Source organism: Metarhizium brunneum, chromosome 1 (assembly GCF_013426205.1).
Source record: "Metarhizium brunneum chromosome 1, complete sequence".
Classification (NCBI taxonomy): domain Eukaryota; kingdom Fungi; phylum Ascomycota; class Sordariomycetes; order Hypocreales; family Clavicipitaceae; genus Metarhizium; species Metarhizium brunneum.
In genome coordinates, this window is record NC_089422.1 from 2,528,011 (window position 1) to 2,554,662 (window position 26,652).

General features: G+C 48.0%; 6 protein-coding genes across 6 annotated transcripts; 3 read left to right on the top strand and 3 right to left on the bottom strand.

Annotated features, from left to right (window-relative positions):
- Positions 1-267: 267 nt before the first annotated feature.
- On the top strand, positions 268-1,654 carry G6M90_00g007800 (uncharacterized protein; the record flags this gene model as incomplete). The annotated part of the gene is made up of 2 exons (XM_014694243.1): positions 268-370; positions 516-1,654. 2 exons carry the CDS (start codon positions 268-270, stop codon positions 1,652-1,654), a joined length of 1,242 nt encoding a protein of 413 aa, XP_014549729.1.
- Positions 1,655-1,885: 231 nt separating this feature from the next.
- On the bottom strand, positions 1,886-7,836 carry mcm3 (DNA replication licensing factor; the record flags this gene model as incomplete). The annotated part of the gene is made up of 5 exons (XM_066129638.1): positions 1,886-1,919; positions 2,060-4,640; positions 4,714-4,795; positions 6,160-7,677; positions 7,738-7,836. 5 exons carry the CDS (start codon positions 7,834-7,836, stop codon positions 1,886-1,888), a joined length of 4,314 nt encoding a protein of 1,437 aa, XP_065985799.1.
- Positions 7,837-8,825: 989 nt separating this feature from the next.
- Positions 8,826-10,764, top strand: EXO70 (Exocyst complex protein; the record flags this gene model as incomplete). Its single annotated transcript, XM_014694240.1, has 2 exons — positions 8,826-9,018; positions 9,071-10,764. The coding sequence occupies 2 exons, from the start codon at positions 8,826-8,828 to the stop codon at positions 10,762-10,764; spliced, it is 1,887 nt and encodes a 628-aa protein (XP_014549726.1).
- An 849-nt stretch (positions 10,765-11,613) lies between these two features.
- Positions 11,614-15,382, bottom strand: PAPS1 (Nuclear poly(A) polymerase 1; the record flags this gene model as incomplete). The annotated part of the gene is made up of 3 exons (XM_014694239.1): positions 11,614-12,371; positions 12,442-13,151; positions 13,218-15,382. The coding sequence occupies 3 exons, from the start codon at positions 15,380-15,382 to the stop codon at positions 11,614-11,616; spliced, it is 3,633 nt and encodes a 1,210-aa protein (XP_014549725.1).
- An 833-nt stretch (positions 15,383-16,215) lies between these two features.
- G6M90_00g007840 (uncharacterized protein) lies at positions 16,216-17,226 on the bottom strand (the record flags this gene model as incomplete). The annotated part of the gene is made up of 1 exon (XM_014694238.1): positions 16,216-17,226. The coding sequence occupies one exon, from the start codon at positions 17,224-17,226 to the stop codon at positions 16,216-16,218; it is 1,011 nt and encodes a 336-aa protein (XP_014549724.1).
- Positions 17,227-19,129: 1,903 nt separating this feature from the next.
- Positions 19,130-26,617, top strand: Nf1 (Neurofibromin; the record flags this gene model as incomplete). Its single annotated transcript, XM_066129639.1, has 14 exons — positions 19,130-19,702; positions 19,761-20,071; positions 20,145-20,259; positions 20,317-21,843; positions 21,921-22,080; positions 22,132-22,421; positions 22,491-22,778; positions 22,836-23,210; positions 23,265-23,351; positions 23,436-23,608; positions 23,672-24,345; positions 24,405-26,244; positions 26,298-26,550; positions 26,603-26,617. 14 exons carry the CDS (start codon positions 19,130-19,132, stop codon positions 26,615-26,617), a joined length of 6,681 nt encoding a protein of 2,226 aa, XP_065985755.1.
- Between the last annotated feature and the right edge of the window lie 35 nt (positions 26,618-26,652).

The following is a 26,652-nucleotide window of genomic DNA, read 5'->3' on the forward strand; positions in this document are numbered from 1 at the left end:
GTGCATTCACCCGCCGCCGAGGAGAGCCGCGTGAACAACGGGCGGTGTGAGGTGAAGGTTCGAGGACAAATTCATTGGCAGCAAGCACAGGTGCAACTTGTTCCTTGCCATGCCGCAGGAACGAAACGGCGCGAAACAGCGACGTACCACATTCTCATCCAACAGACAGCCCACACAGAGTAGACGTCTCTTGCGTGTGAGCTGGTTAAGGAAAAGGGCCCGATTACGGAGTACTCAAAGTTCATTATTAGAGCGTGGCGCGGGGAGATGGCAAGCCGAGATGAAGATACCTATTGCTGCGCGCAAAAGGCCGACGAAAACAACACCATAACTCAAATAGACTTTGTCACTCTTGGGATGTTCATAATCGGTGAGTCACACAAAGCTTCCTGATCATGTTGTGAACGCCATCACGAAAGCTCCGCGTTGCATGTCAAGCTATATGACCTGTGAATCGAGCAGGATACACCGAAACGGACGCAAATGTTAACGCAGCAACTGACCATCTGGACTAGACGATATAGACTTTCAACCCCCAACTCCCCCCGTCCGCGACGTGCCTGGCGGAGCAGGTACATACTCAGCCCTCGGAGCCCGTCTGTTCTCCCCTCCGCCATTGTCCCGCTCTGTTGGCTGGGTTGTAGACAAAGGCTTTGACTTTCCCAACAAACTTTCAACGTTGATTGATAACTGGGACACTGGTGCAGTCATACGCGACGATTTCGACCGTCTCACAACCAGAGGATGGAATGGCTATGTCGGCCCAGCGGACAGGCGAGCCTTTAAGTATACCACACCGAAGAAGCGCATTACTTCGGAAGATCTCACACCGAATCTTTTATTCTCCAAGTCATTTCATCTGATTTGCTCCCCATCTCGCTGCCAGGAGCTCATAACCGACATCGTGTCATGTCGCAAAGCGCTTGCCGCGCCGGAAGACTCGTACACCAAACCCATATTCGTCTGGGAGCCTGTCCCTGATCTCTGTACGCCAGATGAATTACTCAACTGCACAAATACACTACGCCTTGTAGATATATGTAGCCCCAACCATGCTGAGTTGGCAGGCTTTATGGGCGACGACGGACTTGACCCCGAGACTGGTGAAGTGTCGACGCTAAGCGTGGAACGTGCCTGTGAACAGTTACTAGCCAGTATGCCGCTGCAGTCATATGCCCTTGTTGTCCGAGCCGGAGATAAAGGCTGCTACATCGCCAAAAATGGTGGCAGAAAGCGGAGATCAGGGCCCGGCAAGACCTCTAATTCACAAAAAGCACTGATACACGGTGCATTGCAGCCCGACATAGACATGGAAGCATTATTTGCTGGACTCTTGCAAGATGACGATGGAATTATCGCACGCGAAGAGATTGAAGTTGACCCAGGATTGGAAAGATGGATTCCCGCCTACCACCAAGATGGCCGCAAGGTTGTTGACCCCACGGGAGGAGGCAATGCCTTTCTTGGGGGATTATCAGTGGCTCTGGCTCGTGGAGAAAGGCTGGAAAACGCAGTGGCCTGGGGTTCAGTCAGCGCGAGTTTCGCGATTGAGCAGGTTGGTATGCCATCACTAGTTAGGAACGATAACGGTGTAGAGACATGGAACGGGGAGGAGGTACAGCAACGACTCCAGGAATTCGACCGACGACTCTAAAATATTCGTACAGAATATATATGTACCGACTCCTCACTTGGGGGACTACATGCTTATTATACTGGAAGAATGTTGTGATTACACCCTATGCGTATCAGCCAACATACATGTCCTAGGCTGCCTGTTTTGTAAACCTTTTATTGCAATCTCCAGCCAAGGGTTAAACACCAGCATTTACCCTGACGCCCACGTCCGCCACCAATCTCCCATATTCCCACCATACCCTGAAATTTAAATCTTGTAAACCAGTTCACCATCCGCAAACCTAAGCAAAAGAATTCGTTAGTCTGGATCAAATGGATGTCGTACAATGTCCTGAATTCTGTAAGGCAAGGAAGCCACGGCTGTCGCCTAAAGCTGGTGTTTGGTGAAAGAACACAAATTCTAGACATGGGGACCACAAACATAATATGATTCGCCTCCTCCAATTTCTTGAGAGCTTTTACGGCTTCAGCCCGTTCAAACGCACCACCATCGCCGCTCGAAACCTTACGATTTACAGCGGAAATAACAGCATCTAGAGCTGCGGAATCGTCCTCGAACAAATCGGAATTCAGAAGCTGACCCAGGGCTGTTCTGAAAACTGCCACACGGCGGGTATCGATTGGCGCGGCATCATCGATCACTAGCCCTGCAGCCTCAGAGGCGAGGTCTTGCTCAATTTGACTGTCTTCCTGCGTCCGTGACAACAACGCCGACGCAGACGCAGACGATGCAAATGATGTCTGTGACTGGGATGTATCAAGCGCTGACCCACGACTGCGTCCAGAGCGGCGCGGAGTCGTGTGCTGGGTTGATAGACTGTCTACAACAGCAGCGTTACCATTATTTGACACAGACCCGTGACCATCACCTGATATAGCTCTGGAAACTTCTGTCCTGGATCGAGTTGTTGGATGTATAGCCCTTGTTGCGCTCCTTGTTGAGCGAGCTCCCCTAGGATTGGCTGCTTCACCCTCGCTCTCATCCCCATCATCGGAGCTGTCTTCACTTGAAGATGCAAATTCAACAGCTTGTGTCCGTCTCCTTTTCTTCCTTGATTCATCTACGACAACTTCCTTGAAGAGGGCGAATCTGAGAATAGCCTCCGCAGCCGCAGCATCTTGGTCTTCGACCCTGCTTGACAAGCGGGCTTTAGCGTGGGCAGTGGCAAGGCGGATAATTGTTTCCAGAGTTCGAACTGTCAGCGGACTCGTTCTCCTCTGGTTTCCCTCCATTTCGTCGTTTCGTAGACCAACGTATATTTCCGTTATACGGTCTGAAGCGTCCTGCGTTAAGATAGGCTTGATTCGAGTCTTCGCATATTGTATATACTTCTTCATGAACGGAATGCTCAGGATTTCCGGCTTCTTGGCTGAACCACGACCAGACGTGCGGGTCACTCCAGCGTGAAGCATGGCGTCAAATTTTTCATACACCTCTGTCGGCTGCTGTGGTCCTACCTGGCTCTCGGCTGAGACTCCCAGGTTTTGTGACATTTGCTCCCGAACGGGGGCTCCCTCCTCAGTGCCCGCTTGTCGATATCTATGCATCCGTAGCACATGCTCCGACACTTGACGGTCTCTTGTATCCTCAATGTCATCGGTTACCACAAACAGAAGATCAAATCGCGACAACAACGAGTCAGGGAGTGCTATATTCTTGTGCGGATCCTTATGAGGATCATACTGACCGAATATCGGGTTTGCGGCAGCGACAACCGAGCAACGAGCGTTTAGTGAAGTGTGAATTCCGGCCTTCGCAATAGTCACCGTTTGCTGTTCCATGACCTCATGAATGGCGACTCGATCAACATCCGACATCTTGTCAAATTCGTCAATACAAACAACGCCACGGTCAGCCATGACCATCGCGCCGGCTTCGAGTCTTCGTTCTCCCGTTTCCTTGTCTGTTGTGACGGCTGCAGTGAGACCGACGCCAGAGGACCCTCGGCCAGTAGTAGCAATTGCGAGCGGGGCAGTATTAAGGACGAACCGCAATAGTTGAGATTTGGCTGTTGAAGGGTCGCCTATCATGAGAATGTTGATGTCGCCTCGAAGATGGGTGCCGTTTTCAAGATTCTTTTCCATGCCACCCAACAGCATGAGAAGAATTGCTTTTTTTATATGATCATGTCCATATATGCTTGGAGCGAGAGATTGAGAGAGGAGTTCCAAGAGATTTCTCTTCTTAGCCACCTTGTTGATGTTTCGAATGTCAGTGTCCGTTATGGCGGCTGTCGCAATGCCGCCACCTGACTTGGAGGACAAGAGCACAACGTTGTTGGCAAGAATCATCGTTTTGAATAGCGCACTATTGTGGTTGGCATTTCGATTGCCTAGAGTGCGGAAGATGCCAACAATTTGAACCCGGTCACCTGGCTTAACTCGATCGACTAAATCGTCATCTAGAATGACGTCAACTCCACGGGGCAGCTGGCCAGCCGGGGCGCGCTCTGGCATCTCCTGAATGGAAACTGTCTGGTGGTCCCGGTACGTGCAAAAACCGTATTCAGTTACGAGCGGATTGCCCTCATCATCCTCTCGAGGGTATACACTTGAGGTAGTAACTCCGTTCGTCATTGTTTGATCCTGGTACTCCCTAAAATGAAATTTTCCCGCTTTCTCGTTGTAATGTACACTGCGGACAACTTTTGGCCGGATCAAGGAGCATCTAGTGACAATGCCTTCCAGGGACACCATGTGATTAAGGTGGTGCGAGGAGAGTGTTCGGGGATTGCACGAGTTGAGACCAAAGCTCCCCGCCCAGGCGCAGTAGTATACGGTGTCTTTAGCGGTCTGGTCTGGGCGCGCTTGAGGTACGGTCTCCACGATCTTCTTCAGGGCATGGTTGAAGGCCAGGAGATAGTCGAAAGGTTGATCGAGTATGCTTTGAGCAAGCTTGTTGTTGTGGTCGCGAACATGATCGAGGTTCACGGTTAGGCGACGCTGGTTTTTCTGAAGCATCAAAATGATGTCCGATCTGTAGCTCCGTGCATGAGGATCACCTGGGCGTTGTCAGGTCAGCGGCGTGGAAGAAAGCTTCTGGAATAGAGGCAGGGTTGTCAAATCAGGACATACTGGGATCTAAAAAGTCCTCCGCCTGGCGAATGCGATCGCGAACACCTTCATCGTCGAGCATAAAGGAGTCCATCATGAAGTGCTACCAGTTCCAGTAACAAATATATGACGTCGAAATATGAGTTTAGGAGTCGTTTAAAACACTGGAATAGAAAGATGTACTTGCAGGAAGTGGGACAGACGTTGACGCGTGACGCGTGACAGGCGCGTTAAGTGGTTTATGCGACAAAATTAACCCAAATTAACAGGTGCTTGCTAGGACTAACCTACTAGGAGGCGTAAGGGGTGTGTGTTTTGGTGACTACTACTAACCTTATATTTATAACTATCTAGCCTTTTTTGGTTTTTGGTTTTGTTTTTAATTGATTTAATATATTATAATTTTTGATAGTACGTATAATAATTTAAGATATGTCTAATTAAATTTTAAATTATTCTTATAAACCAAAAATGAAAATAAAAGGCTAGATAGTCGTGACTCGTGAGAGCCTACTAGTAACACATTATGTCAGCCGTACCAGGTTCTGAGACTGTAACAAGCTGTGGGGATAACACTGAACGCATCGCGACGCGTTAAACACCGAGGAGCTAGGTAAAAAAAAAATAACACTATGACTTAGTTTATCCCCATCGCGGAGGGCCCTTATAACATTTATGTTATCACTACAATTATGGGCCGCGCGAGTATAGGTATCTACTGCTTGGTGAGGCTTAGCACGTGATTGGTAAGAACATGGGTACCTACCTAGGTACGAGACAGATCTTGTCACTGGCTAACCGGCGGGATGAAGCTGTGATAGTGACGAGAATAGTGACAGTATGTACATCACAGTTTTAATTGGGCCCTTTGGCGGGGGATCAGATGAAAAACAAAACTCAGTTGACTACAGCTTATTATTATTGCTCTGTATACTCACCAGATGGCACCAACACTTCATCAAGCGATCGTGACACAGTGAATTGAGTCAATATTGAAGAATACGCTCCACAACCCTCCGCTACGCACTTCTCGTAGCAGATATCTATTGCAAGTACTCTAAGGAGGCATAGTATCTAGCCGAGGAGTCAACTCCAAAGATTATTCGCATTGCCTGCAGAATATCAGAGACGAGAAGCACAAATTGTTGTCCCGTTGACCGGCACACTTATTTATTTAAGCAGGCAACATTCAACGCCAATCATGCTATCCTTCTATTCCATGAAGACAACCTTCTATTAGTCTGAGGTATGCGTATTTTCGGCCCACGATGGCCGAACTCCTCGACATACAGACTCGTAGTCCTGCAAGGTTGGATGCCGGTTTCCAAGGCCAATTGTCGTCCAGAACATCGTCCAGTGCGAATCCGCAAGCTTGCATGTCCCCGTAGACCGTTCGAAATACCATTTATTGACAGGGTTATTTTTTCGACTTCTCCAACAAACGCCACTCGGAAAGCAATCCCGTACCATGGAATTGAAGACTATGTCAGCAACTCCACTGCTACCTTGCCGGTTTTTCAAAACCGCAAACTTGTCCAGGTATGGGACAAATCGACCAGAATCATACGCAGTTTGCTCATCAAGAGTCTCGGGGTGCTCCCAAGTTAGAATGGCGCAGCCCTCATACTCGCCCGCAATGATAATGCCGGCCAGATTCTCATTCACTCGTTTCAAGTAGTGTTGTGCGTCAAGTTTTCGGTTGAAGGAGTCTTCAATTAGGTGAAAAAGTCGAGGGAGGTCTATGCAGTTGTCCGTGAGGCGGAGACGAGGCAAACCGGGGTTTGGGGGCTGCCATGGATGAACCCTTGGGTCCGGATATACTGTTACTGGCATTCCCCGCTTGACTAGTGTTGCAGACCCGGATTCCGCATTTTGTAGACATCCACGCGTCTCGTCCTGTATTCGTTGCAGAGGAAGCGACGGAGAGAAAGCGGGACGGTCTGTCAGCAAGTTGTGCAGTAACGGGTTCTTTTGGTTTCGGGTTGTGACCATATTATCAAAACCAAAAGGTGGGTGCCCTAACGCGCGAATGGGCAGTTTTGATGGGATACCGGACCTAGTATTGGCAGCCGCATGAGGCGAAGTAATAAGAGCTGATGAAGTCGGCGGTAGCAATGAAAGAGCGTCTTTTGCCAAGCTCAGGTTTGCGATGTGACTTTGGACATTCGCAATGCGCGTTATGCGTTCGCCGCTCTTCAGACTACCAATCAATTCTCCGTACTCTTGCTCAAGGTTTATGAACCTATGTGAAACGTCGGGCCGGAGAGCCATGGGAGTTCCACCGACAGGGTCCAGGAGAATTATTCGCTCAACAGACGCAATCCTTTTTGGCCGTAAATACTCTGCTACTCCATCTATTGACTCGCCGTTCATACCATCTAGCTGTAGACCCGTTAGAAATTTGGCTAAAGTAATCGTTGTTTCGTTCGCCTCTGCAGGTATCGGTGAAGATATCTCATCTTGTCTACTTAGCGACGGAACCACAACAATCATGCCGCGTTGTAGCGCTCGATTAAGCAAACCTAGGTCTTCAACACGCATACCACAGCGGAATTTAGGCACTACGGATGGGTTGTCGTTTGTATGTCGTCTCAGAAACACATGGTCGGCTAATTTAGCACCTGGACTGCCAAACGAGTCAATCGCTTCACAAAGCCGAAAGGCTTCGTTGTCAAATGTTTGGCGATCAGCTGCAATGCCACAGTCCACAACCACAAGAGCTAGCAGGCCAAGCACTCGAAGTTGTGACAAAGTTCTTGCAATGCCATATAGAGCGTCTGGGGATAGTTCTTGGGGTAATCGCAGTTTGACGATAGCAACATTGACAGGCTCAAGGCCGTCTCCTTTCGCCGTGACGGCCTCACTATCCTTCGCACTGGCCCTAGAAAGGTCTGAAGAAAGAGGTTTCTTCGAGGTATATTTTTGAAGGTAGCTTTTTGCATCTCGCCGCGTTGCTGAAGCCTCGAGCACGGAGACAATGACATCCTGATACGAACTTGTTAGCACGGGACCAGATGTCTCTATCACAAAGGGAGAAGCCCTCACTCTGTCTAGAGCTTGTTTCTCTGCTCGGGATGCAGATGGACTTGATAGCTGACGAACAGTGTCACTTTGCCGGCATCTATAAATGGTGCTTGGTATCATGCTTAGAAGAGGCGCAACACCGCATCGGCATCGTTGATGCTGCCAGCCGCGGAGTTGATTAAATAGATACATCTTTAGTACCGTAGGGACCCCATGGCCACCGCTAGAGATGCTGTTTCCAATACAACCCCAAGCCATGACGCAGGAAAAGAACTTGTTCGCATCGCAAGATAGAGCACCAGCAGGAAACAGATTCTCGTAGGTAGTTGGATCTGGCAGGGTCTGCTAATAGAAAGAATTTGGGGTCTCCGCAAGAGGCGGGCGGAGAAGGTCAACTGGGCACCCGAAGGCGTGTTGCAGTTGCATTGACTCTTTGCAGAAGCGCCGAGGTCTCTTTATTCCCTCAGCTTTTCACACCTCCGTCATGGCCCATTGTTGGAAGAAGTCAATACCAGTGAGTGGGGAGTACGTGGTGTACAGAGTACAGAGTACACGAATAGCTGCAGGCTATGGGCAGTGACCGGGTGTAAGTGACTCGAGGTGTTTGGTGGGTGAGCCTTTGTTTTTTTTTCGAGGTCCCCCGATGCCGCAGCTGACTTCAGGAGGGTTGGCCGGATGACAGGGATTTGGTGGGACGCGCGGAATGAGGCCTGGCTGGGAGCTCCAGAACTTTACGTCCTCTAGGTGTCATGTACAGAGTACATACAGGTACGGAGTACCTACTTAAGTACCTAAGTAAGTACTTAGAGGTATGTACATTTGACCAGGGCGTCCGTGGGGCAGGGTATACTCGCCAGTCATCGTGTGTGTCAGTCGTCAATCGCTAAGCTCCCGTCATTTTTACTCCGTACGGAACATCAATGATCAATTTGGTCAACCAGCACCAACAAGCGAGCGCAGCCAGCGTTAGGTAGACTAGTGCGCGTGACCAGTCTCCTTTATATGTATCGCATATCGCAGAAGCCCTCGATTCTTACTCCAGCCTTGGTCTACCTTCTTCTTCAGTTGTGCCTGAATCAACACTGACTATGGCGGTGGGTCGCTCGACCATGACCCATCACACGGTTGATGAAGAGGCGAGAGCTGAGGTCGATGTCCTAAACTCTCGCCTGGAGAAAACCACGCAGCTCACCAAGAAGATTCAGGCCAGCCTCGGTCGCCTGGAGGTCTCTGGCCAGAGTGTCCGCGATGTTGCTGGTCCGCTTAGTAGCGAAACCAGACGTTTACAGCTACTTGGAAATAGTATGGCCCGACTTATTGATATTCTGTTGCATCATGCACTAAGTTGAAGCAGATGTTGACTCTGTTCTCTCCGCCATCGATCGACTACGCCAACCTGCCGATAGTAAAGATAACGAAGAGCAGATTATCCGTGCCGGGCCAGATAAGGCCGGGTTGTCAAGTTACCTAGCCTCGTTGAAGAGGCTCAATAAGTCGCACAGAGAGATGCAAGCATCCAACTTGAGAGCGAACCAGCACACAATGACTGATCTTACACGGCTCATAAAGTCAGGCAACTCGCAACTAGAGAGCTACTTTGACAAGCTTCTACGGGGTGAAACGCCTAGATCCATCGAACCTCTACATTACATTACAAAAGATAAACCATTCCCAGTTTTACCCCAAGACAAGATTGCTCGATTGGGCCTCGTCTATGCCTACTTGGCTGGCGGCCAGAAGCCTGTCGGTCACGACTCGCCGGCGTCGAAGATATATGCCGAAGTTCGTGGCCCGTATTTGTCGTCATCTCTTGCCAACCTGGCCGCCGCGAGTGTGAATACAGCCAAGAAAAAGAATCTCGGCGCAATATATAGGGTGGGAACCAATGGTATTGGCACGTATGCCCAGGCCATGGAGGCTATTTTCCTATCGGAGTATGACAATATTTGCAGCATATTCAAGCGCGAAGACTGGGGACCGGTATTTCAAGGCACTTGCCAGGCAGCATTGTCCGAGCTTGCGCGTACTGTCCGAGAACTCAATGCTCACATCAAAGGCCATCTCGGCACTGACTGCTATTTGGCATATGAAATAACCGAAATTCTCTCGGGCCTTCTAGGGAATTTAGAGACAAGGACGGGGGAACTCAAAGCTTCTCTGGCTGCAGCGCTAAAACCCGTACGGGAAACCGCCAAGGCATCACTTTCCGAGCTGTTGGAGGATACCAAAAGAAAGGCTGGCGGCTTGCAGACACTGCCTTCTGATGGTGCTTCCATACCCCTCGTGGCAGACACGATGCAACGACTGCAGGCCATGGTGGAGTTTCTCCGTCCAATCTCTAGTATCATGATCTCTCTTGGCGATGGAGGCTGGAAGCCGAGTTCTGCGTCTGCTGGCCGATCCGCAGATGTCATCCCGAGCCTCGCATCCTTTGATATCGGTGCGGATGGGAGGGAGATTTTTGGGCATTATTGTCTGGACACTATCGATACCCTTTTGTCTACGTTAGACCAGAAAGCAAAAATTTTGCTTCGTGGTAAATCCGTCGCAGGGGTGTTCCTGGCCAATAGCGTTGTAACAGTTGAGCGGATGATACGAGATTCAGATCTCGGGCCTCTTTTACAGTCACGGCTCGAAGTGCTGGACCAGTGGCGCAAAAAGGCAACAGCGGCATACACGGATGTTTGCAGAGATTTGTCTGTCTATCTATTCGATACAATTCACACCAATCGCACTCAGCGACCCACGTCTGGCCAGGCAGCAGACTCAGCCTCGGTCATCAAAAGCCTTAGTAGCAAAGATAAGGACAAAATCAAGGAGAAGTTCTCTCAGTTTAATGCTGCATTTGACGAAATGGTTGCCAGGCACAAATCTTACAGTATGGAACCTGACGTGCGGTCCATGTTCGGCAAAGATATCCGTCAGAAGCTGCAACCACTGTATGACAGGTTTTGGGACCGATATCATGATATTGACAAGGGCAAAGGGAAGTATGTAAAATACGACAAGTCATCCATTGCGTCTGTTTTTCTTAGTCTTGCATCTTGACAAGTCCCTGATGAGGTGTGGAAATTAATTTTGGCATTCATCTCTTGGTTGTGCAGCTTAACAAAGGGAGATTGTGCATGCTCGCTTGTATTCCCAAACAGCACACCTCTCGTCAAGGTGACGAATAAATTCTCAAGGGCGGTGAAGGCGACTTTCTCGGCCGACAGAGTAACGGTCATCTTGGAATCGCATTGCGTGTTTCTCGTAGCGGTGTACCGACCTTCCCTCACCCATTTCGCGTTGCGCTTCTGAAGTTGTTAGTTTTGGAGCATTTATTGTTATCTGCTCAAATGCATGAGTTCCCCGGATAAGTGAAGTTTTGTTCCTTAGGTGGCAGGCATAGAGGCGAACTTGAATGGCTATACATATCTCTTGGACAAAAAATAGTGTCGTGCTTGTTCGGCGGACAAATCCTCCAGGCAGGTGTTACCATGACAAAACCTTCGAGCTGTCTCTACTATGCAGGGTAAGCAAGGTATATTCTCTCTGTACATGACTGCAGGACAATAGAGAGCGATCAGATAATAGGCTGGCTGATCTTAGTAGATACCGAAACTCTAAACCTCACACCTGCATAAGTCTTAAGTGTATGAACTGCACGATAAGGGGACATGATTTGACACATTCATGGAACCTTGATAAGCCTCTGCCTCTTTCTGCCTAATATTAGTATCTGTATGAATACTTTACAGAATCGCAATGGTTAATGTGGCGTTTCACTTGGTCGGCCTCCCAAAGAAACAAGACAGACAAAGGTGATGCCCTCTTTAGTTTGTCAAATGCCACTAAACTCGCTACCGATATCAATCTCTCTACTGGCTCCAACTTAGCCAAAGAAACGCTCTTAGATTACATACCACTGCCAAAGATGTGATCAATCCTCGTGCTTCTTTCCCAAACAAAAAAGCCGTCCGTCTTTCTCTTAAAATATAGAATGCGATGCTGAGGAATGAATTCCTCGTCGGTTTGCTCGCTTTTCCATTGTTCCAAGGCCTTCTCCTTGGCTCCCGTGAATCTGTCCTCATAGCCAACCAAATAGTTACTGGCGTCCATTGCAGAGTCCCAGCGTAGGCGATTCATAACATCTGCTGCAGTCCGAAGCTTTCTTGATCCACCTGCTTTGAGAACCGACGGTGATGCTTTGCGCCATACGGGGTCCGAACTCGGTGTTGCCAGGGATATTGCAGCTCCAGCCTTCGGCTCTTCTTTGCCATCATCAGACTCGTTGTCAACAAGTTCCAAATCCTCTTCAGAGTCTGTGTCTCCAGCATTGTCGTCCTTCCACGGTTGGGGGTCTAACTGGAACTGCCGTACGCCGTGGGCATTGACCAGTGATGTCATTATCCAGCAAGAGCAAGGATCGTAGTATTTCTGATCACGACGTAGGCGATTCTCAAAGTCCCTGAGAATTAAACTGAGTGATTTCTCTGCGTGTTGAGTGTCCTCTCTAGTTTTGTTCTCAATGTCGTCATGCTGCCATGTCAAGCCGATCAGATAAGTATAGTTGAACTCTTCATTTCCAATATCAGCAGTGCCGTGTGAGGCGTTTAGAGTGAATCTTGCGGGCCAAATGCGAGCCACGAGATCTGCAAGCTTCCTGTTCATGTCTGTTACGTGATGAAATAGTTAGCTTCCGAAGAGGATAGAGTAGTTGGCAGCCTAGGCAAAACAACTCACCAACTAGGACCATGACACACCGGGATTCTAACCATCCAACGAACCTCCTGCCTTTGCTAGGAGAGGAGCCCCAATAGCTCGCATCAATCTTGACATAGCTCCTGTATGCGTCCAAAAAGCTCGCTGCATTACAAGCTGTAAGCTCAGGGAATGACAATGGTGGTTGCGTTCCGCGCAGGAATGTATCCCAGTTGACCCCTTCCTGCGACAAGAGATCACTGGCTCGTATTAGTTCCGCAGAAAGTGTGTGAATAGTAGAATCTGAAGCATTGAGCGCTGTATTTAGAGAGGGTGTATGCCAGCCCAGCAGGCACATGGATTCTCGCTGTGTGCGGTGGTACTTGATAGTACCGTGAAACAACGGATCGAAGACCATGTTCCTCCTCCAGTCAAAATTTCGGTAGTGATGGAAAAATGTGGTCAAGATATCGATGGTTCCTACGTTTGCCCCATTATATGCCAGTAGTTTGCAGATGGGCACGAGCATCACAGATATGTTAATCCCCCCAAGCAGACCAAATTTTGAGGAATATAACCCTCGGGACTTGGCCCATGCCTTAAGAAGTAGGTGAGCAATGCGATATTTTGCCATGTCAGGAATGGATCTCTTCAAATAGGCAAGATCCCGCGCTGGCTTTAGCTTAGATAATGTTTGAGCAGGCAAGTTGAACGCCGGGTCAGTGGCTGGGTGGTTCATAATATCAGGATATCTATCATATGTTAGCAGATTGTGCCCGGGCTATGAGTGGAAGTTTCTGCAAGCAGACTATGCTCACTTCTCGGCAACCAGAGCGGCAGCACAATACTGAAGATCAAATTTAACCGCGAAGATACTAAGTTCAAGCATAATACCCGTCTTGGCACGGACTATGCGAAGGATGCTGATGCCCCTACTCTTAGCTCTTCTGAGTCTTGATATAGCAAGAGCGAAAAATATCTTTGCGCTTATGTTCCCTACACACAAACAATCCACATCAGACTCTGGAGTCCAGACACCTAGGCCATATGAGCCCACTGGGATAAGCACCATATCAGGGCCAGTTCGCAGTTGATGTCTGGTTTGATTTTTGTTAGGCTCGCACAGGACACTTTGTAAGAGCTGGAAAGCTTTGCTTCGATCCTCCTGGTCTGCTTGAGTTGGCAAGCAGCCAAGACTCATCAAAGAGTGTTTCAAGCTTCCGATATCGCCTAGGGACGATGGAGATTTGCGAAACTTCGTCAGTACCGAATTACTAGCATTTTGGGCGGCAAAATTCGCATCCCTTTCCAAATACTTGAAGAGACAACGGATGCCCCAGTGGTCGCTGGCTACGGATTGCCCATCCCCAGTATCGCATACTGGCCACCCGAATGTGTTGAACCCGCAGGCAGCCAAAGAAAGGGCACCGTTGAATATAATTCTGTCATATCTCTGCGGCCGGTTGTTGAGGTTGCCTCCCACTGCTTTTTCTGCCAAGGGGTTTGTTGTAGGATCAAAAGTAGCCCCCTGTTCGCCTTCGAATAGGTCTTCCGGAGATTGAGAGCTTCCGACCGTGTCTCGTGAAACCCCGGAGCGCAACCTTGTGAGAAGCCATGCGTCTTGCAGGCCGTAATTGGCGAACATGCCATCTATCTCACAGAGAGATTGGTATCCGCAAGAGGACAATTGCCCCCTTTTCCGTGCCTGATCAATGGTGAAAACCGATGTCGCTAGATTAAAATCCCCGGCAATAACCCACGGGTGATTGGGAAACTCTGTAGATAAATGTTGTATCAATTTGTGCAGTTCATTCTTTTTGGCAACTACCGCGCCGTCTGCCAACCCTTGAGTAAGGTGGCAAGCTGCAAGTATTATAGACTGTGGATTGGAAATCATCTGCGGGTCTTGGTGAGAGACGGCGAGTTCGACAACCGCAGCACCTTTATGTTTCCTGGCAAATGGTACGTAATTCCATCTGAAAGCTAACTTGCTCAAAACTACAATATTGAGCAAGTTTGGTAGTGGCCCGTGACCAGGCTGACCAGGCGGCCCATGTGTGGCAAATCGGTACCTAGCACATACACCCTGATGTTGAAGCAGATACGGAAGGAAATGGTCCGTGACCTCCTGGAGGACTAATACATCAGCTGCAGCGCGTTCGGACAATATGGTAGATATGAGTCCCTGGTATCTGCTTGTATCGGGTGGCCATTCAAATTCGGCAAGAACATTGTAAGACGCAACAACCAGTTGTCTGATCGAATCTGGTGGTGGTGTTGATGGAAGAGCAGTTTTCCAGGAGAGAGTCGACGAGTCAAACGCAAATGTCGTCTGACTTTGTGTCTCTTGGCTGCTCCCATCGAGTTGAAAGCCCAGCAGGGATGGCGATTGCTGGCATTGTTGGTTTTGAATGTCTACATAGCCCCAAAGGCGCATGGACCGCGATGAATCTCGCACAAGGATAGCAAGCTGTTTGATCTCCCAATTTACTGGAGTTAAGAGGCGCGCCTTATTGAGCAGGAAGTTGTGCGAGTCAGACTTGGCATCCTCAGTCTGCCCGACAGTCATGTGCGGCTGATAGCTGTCTAGAGCTAACCAGCCGATTTGTTGGCGAAGGCCATTGACCAATTCACCTGCGAAGGTTGATGGCCCATGTTTCCCTGGCCTGAGTATGAGGGTGTTGTCATTTCGATGTGTAAAATAGTCTGCTTCCTGCAAACTGATCGTTTTCGGTACCAAAGCTGCCAAGTCTATCTGGCATAACATGTCGACGGCATCGGAAAGGACCTCTGGCCCGACGAAGGGATAGACCAAATTGACGTGTGGCGGCCATTTTTCAAATGCTTTGTCGTAAAGTCTTCGTACTGAATTGATTGATGGCCATAATTTCTTCGGGGGGACCAAGCAGACGGCCGTATCGTGAGATGGCAAGAACTTGGCGAAGCTCCGCAACGAAGTTGTTTCTCCTGATGTCGCTTGCATGATGGAATAAAAATTAGGTTCTTTAAATTTGGATCCTGGCTACTGGATACTTCGTCAACCTCATGAGAGGCAATGTCGTGCCTGGCTACTTAGAGAAGAGTCACCCCTAGGCGGCGGTCGTGCTGAAGAAATGGCATGTACGATTCTCTGCAGGTTATTTCCATCCTCACATTTTAATATTAGGTTAAACCTCAGCACGATTAGGACTTCTCGCTACCGCCCACGAAAGCCGCATTGCTCGCTACATGAGTCATCTCAGTAGACACGCTTCCATCACGGAGTTATGAATAAAATGTATGTATATACGTGCTATGGTTGTTGAGTCACCGGCCACCTGGATGAGGCGAAGTTGACAATAAGACAGTGCGAATGAGCCTGGCCCCACCAGCCTTGACCTCTCTCTCCCTGTGACATAGAGCCCGGGGGGCCTGGCCAACTGAGTCAGCGGGGTCAACTTATACCGAGCAAGAGTCACGTAACCAACTTCCACACGCGCGGGTCCTGGTTCTGGTGAAAGCAGTTGAACTACTATCACAAGACAGGCCTTCAATTAGTAAAAATCCAATGAGCCGTCTTATTATGCTGATGAGCCAGGAGACTGTCACCAGAATCAGGGACCGCGCGCGTATGACGATAACAAGATTACTCTTTATACATTACGCAGATATATGTCGCTTGCCTGCTGCTGTATCCTGCTGCATTGCGCACCACCTCATTAGAATACATACTTAAGTATGTAGCAATATGAACCATGCCATGCCATGCAAGCCTTATAATACATACAATACAGCACTGCTGCTCTTCTTGCCTTCAACAGGCATTGCCACCTCTCTTCAAGATGTCCCGTACTGGTCAGGACCCCAATCAACAGACTCGGTCTGGTTGCCTTTGCCTTCCATGACTGCTTCTAGCTTGTCCTCAACTGTGACCCAGCCCTGCCGCTTTTGTGAGATGGCATATCGAATAGGGTCTTTCCATTCTCTCCACCACACTTCCTCGCTCTGAACGATGCATCTTCGCCCTGGTTCACCATTCTTCGTCGTCGCAAATGGCCACACTGACTTGATCACCTCATACTTGTTCTTACCTGAAAACAGACTGGTGACGTTGGTGAAGAACTGATTCACCCTGTCGGGATTTTGTACCAACACGCGGCTGTGAGTGACGAGGAAAGTCACGTCAACAGCACCTCGATATTTGAGAGTTGCAATGAGGCTCCGTAGTTGACCTTCTATCCAGCCCACATCAAGATTTGCAACAACACGATCCAGAGAAAATGTTTTCACTGTAGCTGTGTCCTGAACAAATCGTCGACACCATTCTTCCAGTCCACCTTCACCAACTTCTGGGAGCACATCCGGTCGAGCTCCTCCACGATGTGCCAACTCGCCTTCCCCAACGCAGCGAATATAGTCCATGCGCAGCCTTTCGTCATCAGGCACTAACAGGGTCATAAGGTTGAGCTTGATGTCGAAATCAATCCGGCGACCACGACTGCCCCGAACATGAATCTGGGGCTTGGGGGGTACCGTCGATTGTGCACGAATCAGTGACACAAGTGCCGCAGCGTTTGAAGACAAATATTCCGCCTTTGAGGACAAGGTGATTGAGTCACTTGAAAGCTTAAATAAGGGAGGCGAATAAAGCTTATAGTCCAGTTTAGGCAGTCCTGGATATCGAAGTATACCTTTCAAAGGCTCCGTCGGAATCCCATCGTCGACTTGTCCCTCGGTTCCAGAAGACGACGGGCCTGAGTACGGAGGAGGCGTTAGTGTCTGAGAAGGAGTCTCGTGGTTTGACGCATCAAGCGATCCAACATCTGTTAGAGGAGTACGTTTCTCCATGGTCCTTGAAGCAGCTGTCAGATTTGGATTTGACACTCCGCAATAAAGGAAACTAGGTCCGATAGCAACGTCACGGAAGCCCTCGCGTAAGCCGGGGGCGGCGTGCGCATGTTGTTGTGTTGTTAATCCACAAAGATACGTACCGACCTCAATTTAGGTACTGTAAATAATACGCGTAGTTTTTTGCAGTCTACAAAATAGAGAAAGTGCAATCATTTAAAAAAAAAAAATGTGGTAGAGTGGCAATTTAATATATATAACCAAAACGCCTATAGGGAAAAAAAAAAGAATAATTAAAGAAATGTATCATGATAAAAAAAAATGAATAACTTTTTTCTTTTTGAACCGCTGGCGGGGTTTTATACAAGCGCAATAATTTTTTAATTGGCAGTAATACCCCCTAAAAAAAACCCCTTAAGCAAAAGTAAAATAATAAAAAACAACTAAATATTATTTTAACTAAGCTGGCTTTTTAATTAATTTTTTTTAACAACAACTAAATATTATTTACTTATGAAATCAAGCTGGCTTTTTAATTAATTTTTTTTTGACCGCGGCGCCTACGCTAAATTGAAACCAATGTTCAAGTGTAAATAGGCTAAATAAGCCATGTACATCACGATGCGTTGAACCCAAATTAATATTAACAACTTGATAAAAATCAAATTTATTTTATTAAATTATAATAAAAAAAAGGCTAGTTAATCACCAGGACCAAATTTATTTTATTATTTGTTTTTTTTTAAAAAAAAAAAAAATTGGCAGAGCCGTACCGGGCCGGCTGTTGGTCGGCGGCGTATGCCCACCCCACCACCAATCTTCGAAGCTTCAAGCTCTATGGCTCTCTCTCATGGTTCTTCAAATCGTCATGTCTTCGTGCACAGGCGCGGTATTATGGCAACTATGAATAGCGATGCTTCTGTACTAGTCGGGTGCCTGGTTGACAGAATTGCGTTGCGGGTAAGAAACCATAGTATCACGATGCAGCTGAGAAAAGCGCTGACCTGGTGGTGCCTGCTCCTCCTAGTTACCACATCATACTGGCTCGACCGGCCATCCGATCTGTGAGGATGATATACTCAAGATATCGAGAGCCACGTTGGTAGATTTGAGTAGGAATGCGATCAATATTGTCATTGAATCACTCCTAGGTCTTCTCGAGCATCTAGCGCGGCCATTTGCCTCTGTGGCTTTTCACCCATCACATGTTCTACAATCAGAGCTTTACATTCTGTCACTTGCTGCTGACAGCTGTACCGCAAATTGGGATGGGAAGAACAATTCGACTGATCCGAATAATCGCCTTGGGAAGAATCTAGTTAGCCGAATATTCGATGCATTGACACAACTCTTGGAACCTATCCCGGACGATTATATATTACCTGCTCAAACACTCCTGGATCAAGTATCGGAGCGTAACTTTTGTGTGCCTCGATCTGATGGGATAACGGCACAGAACGCCAGCAAGCAGATAATAGAGGCTGAATGTCTTGCCGAATGTCTGGTAGAATTCGATGCTCACATCAAAGTGATCGTCGAATACGTGTCGGCTTCAAGCTGGCCTGTTGCGTTCGATTATGTCAGGAATACTATATACAATATCCGAACCACAGTATTCCCCGAAGGAAGTTTAGCGAATCAGGGGCATACTCAAGATGTCGATGCTCCAGCTCTTGTGACATTGAGGCTGCTATCCTTCTTCTGGATTGACAGCGCTAAGTTGGGGCACCTCGTTCAAGAAATATGCTCCAGCTACTTACACTTTCGCAAATCCTGTCAGGGTACAATAGCTGTGATTCTTCCGCTCCTCGTCACTCGTTGGATTGATAGAAGCCCTGATGAATTCGTTCGATTACACTCACGGCAAAGGAGATTAGACGGTGGTGGCGACACTCTGTTCGACATGACACAGACAGGAATAGACCATGGTCGTCGGAGAGCAGTCTTATACCCGCTGCAGATCACCCTCCTATTGTTGCTTCCTGACGTTTTTGAGGTAGCAAGCAACTTGAGGGAAGCGAAGAGTAATAACCTGATCAAGAAGGTGTCCTTTTTGGATAGCCTCAGAAAAGGCCTTCGGAATGGGAATGAACGAGCAGCGTACTGCCTAGTAAGCCTTCTTCGAGCAGCTAGACATTTTGAGGCTGAGAGCGATTCTGCCTTGGTCAGTTATGCTATGGATGTGCAAGATGAAATCCGAGAATCCGTGTTCAGCCTTTCCCAGTCCAACATTGCAACACCACAGTTTGACCAGGATATGATCACAGGAGCTTTTGTTAGTCTCGCTCATCTTGGATTAGACGGCAGCGTTGAAACACTTACGAAAGCATGTATTTCCCCACCTGCGCCGAACTCTTTCAAGATCGCTGTCATTCAAGCATGTTCATATTTTGCGCGACTTGCGCGACGGTCCGAAACGGCCAAGTATACAGCACTACAGACAAGTGTTCTTGTTCTAATCCGATCTGAATTTGAGGTATGATAAAACCAAGTTCAATAATACAGCAATAAAAAGTACTAATAAAGAATTGCAGTCCGAATATATGAACTTCTTTAAAGCAAGACATGAGTTGTCACAAGATGGCAGCCGTAAAATTTTGGAAATTCTTCGCTATTTCTATGCCTCTCCTGGCCCTCTGCTTCGGGATTTGTCTGGTGAGACCGCAGGCATGGCATTTCTTAAGCCATTTTTATTTTGCGTCCTTTCTCGGGATCAATCCATTCGTCAGCTAGCCACAAAGGTTGCGAATAAGCTCTTCATTATGAACAAAGACTCGGTGGGCACCTCTCAACTTGAATATTGTGGCGCAACTGAAGAACTGGGACAAAACCTCTGGATTCGAAGGTGAGCAACTCCAATCGTCCACAGCCCTGGGGGTACCGTAACTATCGTTCGATGATGCTGAACAGCGACGCAGTTCGTCAATCCTTCTTGAGCTATGCGGGGAAATTGAAAAGGACATCAGCCTTTCCACCATAACGCAACTTCGGGAGTTTTTAGGCGCAAGGTCGGCGCTTCTCAAAGGCATGCCAGTTCGTCAACACACCTCCCTGCTTTCCATAACAGACTCGAGTTGACATTCCCCCTAGATTTTGTCCCATCTTCCCATGGATGTGCCGGATATTCATCTGGCGGCTTCGAAACTGGAAACAACTTTGTTGATATCTATTTGTTCTCCCAATATTGCCGTGTGTCAACTGGCTACTATCTGTATCGGCCTCTTGGTGGACGAATGTACGCATGTCGGTGAATATACTGACTCTGCAAAGCTGCTTTCTTCAACTTATCGCAACCAACTCGTTTATCAGGAACTTTCTTCGCCAGCTTTCCATTTTACCGGTCTTGTCGCCTTTCAGAAGAGAATGCGGGGATTTCTTAGACAAATTCGACTGCCAACGCAAGGCATCGTGGACGCTTGGGAAACTGCCTTCAGACAATGGATTCACCTGTCCAAGGAGGTTTCTCTGGCTACGGCAGACGGTGTAGACGATAGAATGCTATCAGAGTGGCGAAATCTATCAGGTTTTTTAGCATCATTGGGTGGCATATGCACCTATGGATACGCCACCAAATTGGATGAGGCAATTGGAGACTTGAACTGGATTGATCGGGTATCCTCCGAACATCATGAAGAGCCTCTCCTGTCAAGGTTTCTAAGACTCAGCATCCAACTTCTGGGTTGCAATAACATCAAAGTACGTGAGGCAATGCGAGAGGTCTTATCCACCGAGGTTTCTTCGATCTTGTACGCGCCGCTTTTTAAGGCTCTGGAGTCAGAACTGGAAGTTTTGCTAGCCGGGGTTCTCGCATCCCCTGATAAAGGCCAGGAGAATGAGGTGATATTTGCCGAACAAGCTGCGTCTTTGCTCAAGATCATGGTTGAGAAGCTCGAAAGTCCATCTGATTTGGGTTCTATTTCATCAGTCCACCCCGGAGTTCTTACATTGAGTTTTGCGAAATTCTTGGATGGCGCATTGGATGGAGTGGCAACGCTGCGTGTCAAAGTCAAGATTTGTCATTTGTGCGAAGCAGTCACAAAACGCAAGGAACACCTCAACTTGCGAGACGACATTCGCATTAGAAACCAGCTGCTAGAATATATATTTGGTTGGATAGCTCGGCCGCATGCTTTGAAACAAGAACAATTGGGCAATGGCCCTAGACAGGATGAATTTCGGCGTGTACAAAAGGACCTCGACAAGGCTTGCCTCAGGACACTTGGTGATCTCACCTTTCGCCTCCCGCTGCAGCCAGCTGATAGCCAATCGGATGCTGGGATGAGTGAACTCAAGTCACAAATGTTTCATACATATTTCAACCGCTTCTTGTCGCTTCTCAACTACGAGACGCAGGAAATGAGCAGACAAGAACTGCCCCTGATGGGCAATCGCGAGGAAGGCCTCTCGAATGCCGATATGGTTATCACTATCCTTTCCAATTTGCTCAGTGCGAACATTGATGTTGGCTTGAAGCACTCTCTAAATATCGGCTATCATGAAAACGTTGATATACGCGCTGCATTTGTCCGTGTGCTATGTAACATTCTTACGCAAGGAACAGAATTCAGCTCGTTGACTGATGCAGCTGTCAGTGATAAATATGTTGAACTTTTAAATGTAGGTCCAACTGTCAATCATTACCCTGTCAGGCCTTGCCACAGTATGTAAGCTCACTTTTTTTTTAAAAAAAAAAGTTACTGACAACCGATCTATCGCTTTCGGTATCAATGAGTGCTATTTGCCCAGCTTCGGAAGTTGATGAGCTCACGATATGCCTCCTTACCGTCTTTGAGCAACGCGGGCTCACTTTCGAATTATTCGAGGCTCTGATTCGCCAAGAAGTAGAGCAAACAGGTTCGTTTCATCCGCAGCAAATGCGCCCAACTTCAGCTAATCCCGACTCAGAGAACGAAACCGAAATTTTGCGGAGAACTTGCGTCGCTACAAAGATGCTGTCTGTATATGCAAAATGGAAAGGAGCATCATATTTAAGGACGACGCTGCAAAAAGTTCTCGAGAGGCTCATGCTGACATCGAACGACCTAGACTTAGAACTAGACCCAGCCAGGGTGAGCACTCCCGGCGAATTGCAAAAGAATGCTGCGCAACTTCAGATCGTGGCTAAGGTGTTTATGGACGACATATGCGCTTCAACATCAAATGTTCCGAGCTCATTTCGAAGGATATGCAGCATCGTGAGTACTGACCTCTAGAAGACTAGTAACACAACAAGCCGGTGCACGATGACTTATGCCAGCTTGTAGATATCTGATGCTGTTCTTCCTCGCTTTCCCAATGCAAAGTATACTGCCGTGGGAGCTTTTGTATTCCTCCGCTTTTTCTGTCCTGCCATTGTAGCACCCGAAGCTGAAGGCCTCGTGTCAGTGGCACCGACCAAGGAAATGAGACGGGGACTGTTACTCATCGCAAAAATCATCCAAAACCTGGCCAATAACGTTCTTTTTGGAACAAAAGAGCCTTACATGTTTCCCTTGAACCCCTTCCTTGTCCAGAACATACATTTGGTCACTGGATTCCTGCGGGACATCTCCGTAAGAAAATTATTGCGTGTCTTGCGATATGTGTCAACTGTTCTAACATTTTTGTAGGTGTCCACGAGGCAGGCTGATGTAGCTCCCCCGGCGATTGACATGTTTGACTTCGGCTCATGCGTATCACTGCACCGATTTCTGTATGATCACTGGGATCATTTGCGTCAGACCCTTGTTTCAAGAGAAAGGAAAGAACATCTACGAACCCCGGTGGAGATTGCCCGGACACCACCGTCAGTCTTTGAACCACTCCGGGATCTCATCAGCAATCTCGGGCCGCCGCCCCTTGCAATCTCTTGGAATAGGCCTCAGATATCCTGCAATACGCCGCCTTTGTACTCAAGATTTCAAAACTTCATGTTACGAAATGCTTTTAGAAGTGCGGAGTCTTTTTTGACCTCTCGGGCGGTGTATGACGGCGGTGAAAGCAAGGTATTCACCGTCCTCTCCAACTCCTGGAGCTTCTTCTGCTCATCAGCGGTTTAGGACGGTCTTTCTATAGTGTGCGTTATATTACGGCATATCGAAAACGAAAGCATCGATTATGATACACTTTTATATTGTTATCTAAAAGTAAGTCGCTTCCATTGCTGCATATAAGAGAAGCTCATCGTGCATATTTTGACCATGGCGTTACTGTGCTAACATCAATCTCAGATAGCCAGCCGACTCTGGCACGAGCCATTCGGGCTGTTCATTGATGCAACGTGTTATAATGGACGAAGCGAGCCTTCCGATGAGTTTTTTTCCAAGCTAGATCTCCTAACACCTTCCGAGCTGTCTCGAAACCTTTCCCGAATATACATATACAACATGAATAGCGCTTTCAAGTAAGTATATACTGCCTTTACCAGCCCACTTGACAGTCAGTTTCTAATTCTGTTTTATTGTAGGAGGTGTTTCCGGCGACTCCTTCGCAACTCTACTCGCGACGATTCGAGTGTCTTTCATCCGGATAATGTAGAATACTACTTGATCGGAAGTTTACAGGATCTGCAGGTCCATTTCCATTTGAGTCAACTCCATCTTCCCAAAGAAACTATAAGCGTGGTCACAGAAACCCGATACATGTTTCAGACCATCACAAGATTATCAAAGTCCAAAGGGAAAGTTGAGGTCGTGATCAAAGTTGGCAGCCAATTTCTTCAAATAACCACCGTTAAGAAGCAAGAAGTACTATCTGGTCTTCGCCTTAGCAGTGTCATCAATGATATTTTCCGCCTTAGTGACATAGAAGAAGCCTCAACCCCACAAGCAGAGGACGATTCTAACTTTGGACTGAGAGCTGATGGGGGTAAGATTGTCATGTTCTTTACCAGCTCCAAGAGAGCGGACATTCTTCAGACTATTCGTGGAGCCAAGACAATACACGGCAAGGACAGCAGAATGGTAAAACCCGTTGAAAGGCTCGTCAGACCACAAGATGTCCCAGGGACCATGCTCAATTTGGCACTTACCAACCTGTCAAGCCCATATCATGTCCTTCGGTTAGCCTCTTATAACCTCCTCGGAGCATTGTGCCGATCTTTCGACTTCGGTGTTTCCGGGCGACTGGTTTGCAATCGAGGTAACACGAGCTAGCCATCATTCGCTTGTCTTCCATATACATACTTACGTGCCTGATAGATTTGGCTGTTCCTCTTGAGCCGACACGATTTATCGTAGATATCAGTCGAGAATTAGCTCAAGCCGAACCCCAACTCACATCGGACTTCCTGACCGAGTTTTTTGTAAGCTGGGATAGTATTCCTGACGAACAAAAACCCCTTAGCTTGGAATATGTGGCGCCTTGGCTTCCCGGCCTTCGCACAGCAGTTCTAGTTGTTGAGGTAGACGGGGACAAAGGACGAGACAAAGTTGCATCCCTTCTACGAAAGCTGATAGACATATCTGTGTTGGACCAAAACTTGACATATTGTCTGGAAAAATACATCTGGCCATGTATTGCACAAGATGAGCTGCTCCTTGAAATTTTTACGGATGAGCTTATCAAGGCCGCGCTTAGTTACGGAAACGGGGCAGACACTTTAGAAATACTGTCTTCGGTCATGGTTGGACTTGGCACTGTTACCTTGCGGGCTAGAATCATTTCTCGCCTCCGCAAGGCTCTTAACAGGTCATCGCTACGCCCGACTCGCTTACTCCAGGACAATTCTGTCTGGGAAGAAATCTGCATCCTGCTTCAATTTTGCCTAGGCTTGTCTTTTGACAGTCGAGTGCAATCCCAAATGTTTCTTCCAGAAATTTTCCACGTCGTCACAATGTTGGCTAACACCGGGGGAAGCGAGGTACGATTGCTTGTTTACAAATTGCTGATTAACTCAATTCATGCAATATGCGCTTCATTCAGTATAGATGACGCAAAACTGGTCCGGCTGCGATCAATTTTGGACGTCTTTGGCGACACCAGAGGAGACATTTTCACTGCTCCAACGTTGTTGGCAAGGGACGGGGCCTCAGTGTCGACGTCTTTTGACTCAGGCCCAGCTCTGGCCTCAACGGAGAATCTTACGTCTGTATTGTTTGAGGTCTGCTTGATAGCCGCTCCGTCAATGGATATTGCCAACGCCTGGCGTGCTCGATGGATGAGTCTCGTGGCTAGTACAGCATTCCAAAACAACCCTGCAGTTCAGCCAAGGGCATTTGCAGTAATGGGATATCTGGCAAGGGAAGAAGTGGACGATGATCTACTATACCAAGTCCTGGTAGCCCTCCGAAATAGCGTTAGCCAGTTTGGTGAGGATGGAAATAGTGAAATGCTAGTTTCCATTATTACATCCTTGTCCAAGATGATGGCCAAGTTACCATCCTCCTCGAGATATGGCCTTCAATTGTTCTGGTTGGCTATGTCACTTGTGCGTCTTGTACCAGCTGCCATCTTCAACTGCGCAGCGCAATTTCTGGGTGCCATTTTGACGAACATTGGCACAATTGGCAATGTGAGAGGAGATAGAATGGTCCCTCTCCTCCTTCAATGTCGAGGCCAGTTAGAAGATGCCGCTTTGCCATTGGATGATGCCTACGGGATTCGTTTTGAAGAAGATACCTTCCACTTTGCGGTTTGTGCCTGTCTCGTCCGAGGTCTCACAGACACAGCAACCAGACCAACCGCAATTCAGGTTCTGTCTTCATTCTTAGAGATGACATCTCGATCTGAGGATCCCGCCCCAGGCAGTCCGAATCATGCCATTCATGGGTCCCCTTACCTGGCTCTCCTGCTAGCCCGTGGCATGCAGGAAGATTTCATGGACAGCTTGTGGTGGTCCGACCTGAAGCCGGAAGCCATTTCTGATATTCTGGACAGCCGTGGCGTGCAGGGCGTCGACAACATGAAAGATAAGGACCTCCTTTTAATTTCAGCCATGGAGCTTGTCGATTTCCATTCCCTGGAGGATGCTGCACAAGCACGCAGCCTTCACTGGCTCAACTCCCTCGCCGAAGCCAGACCATTCGTCTTCACGAGCCTGTAAGCCCACCGCGGTAGACTTTGTTGTCATAATCACGCTAACATTCATGTAGATGTGGGGCCTTACCGTCCGTTTTGGACGATGTGCTGCTGCACAGCCAGGAATCGGCGGCCTTAGAAGCTGCTCATGTACTACTTCGAACGCTTGCGTCCGATCAGAAATATGCCCAAGCAATGGGCTCCATGCAGTCATTAAATAGCCAGCTTACTGAAATGGGATTTGGCGGGTTGTGGAAAATACCCAAACAGAGTACAGTAGAGGATGCAAAGGGGGAATGTTTTGAGCTTACGGAAAAGCTGATCGAGGTAGGATGAAGACAGGCCGCAACCTTCTACAGCAAAGCTAACCTCATCGCAGCTCATTGTTATGTGATCGAAGTGTACATACTGTTAATCAGGCGACTGTGG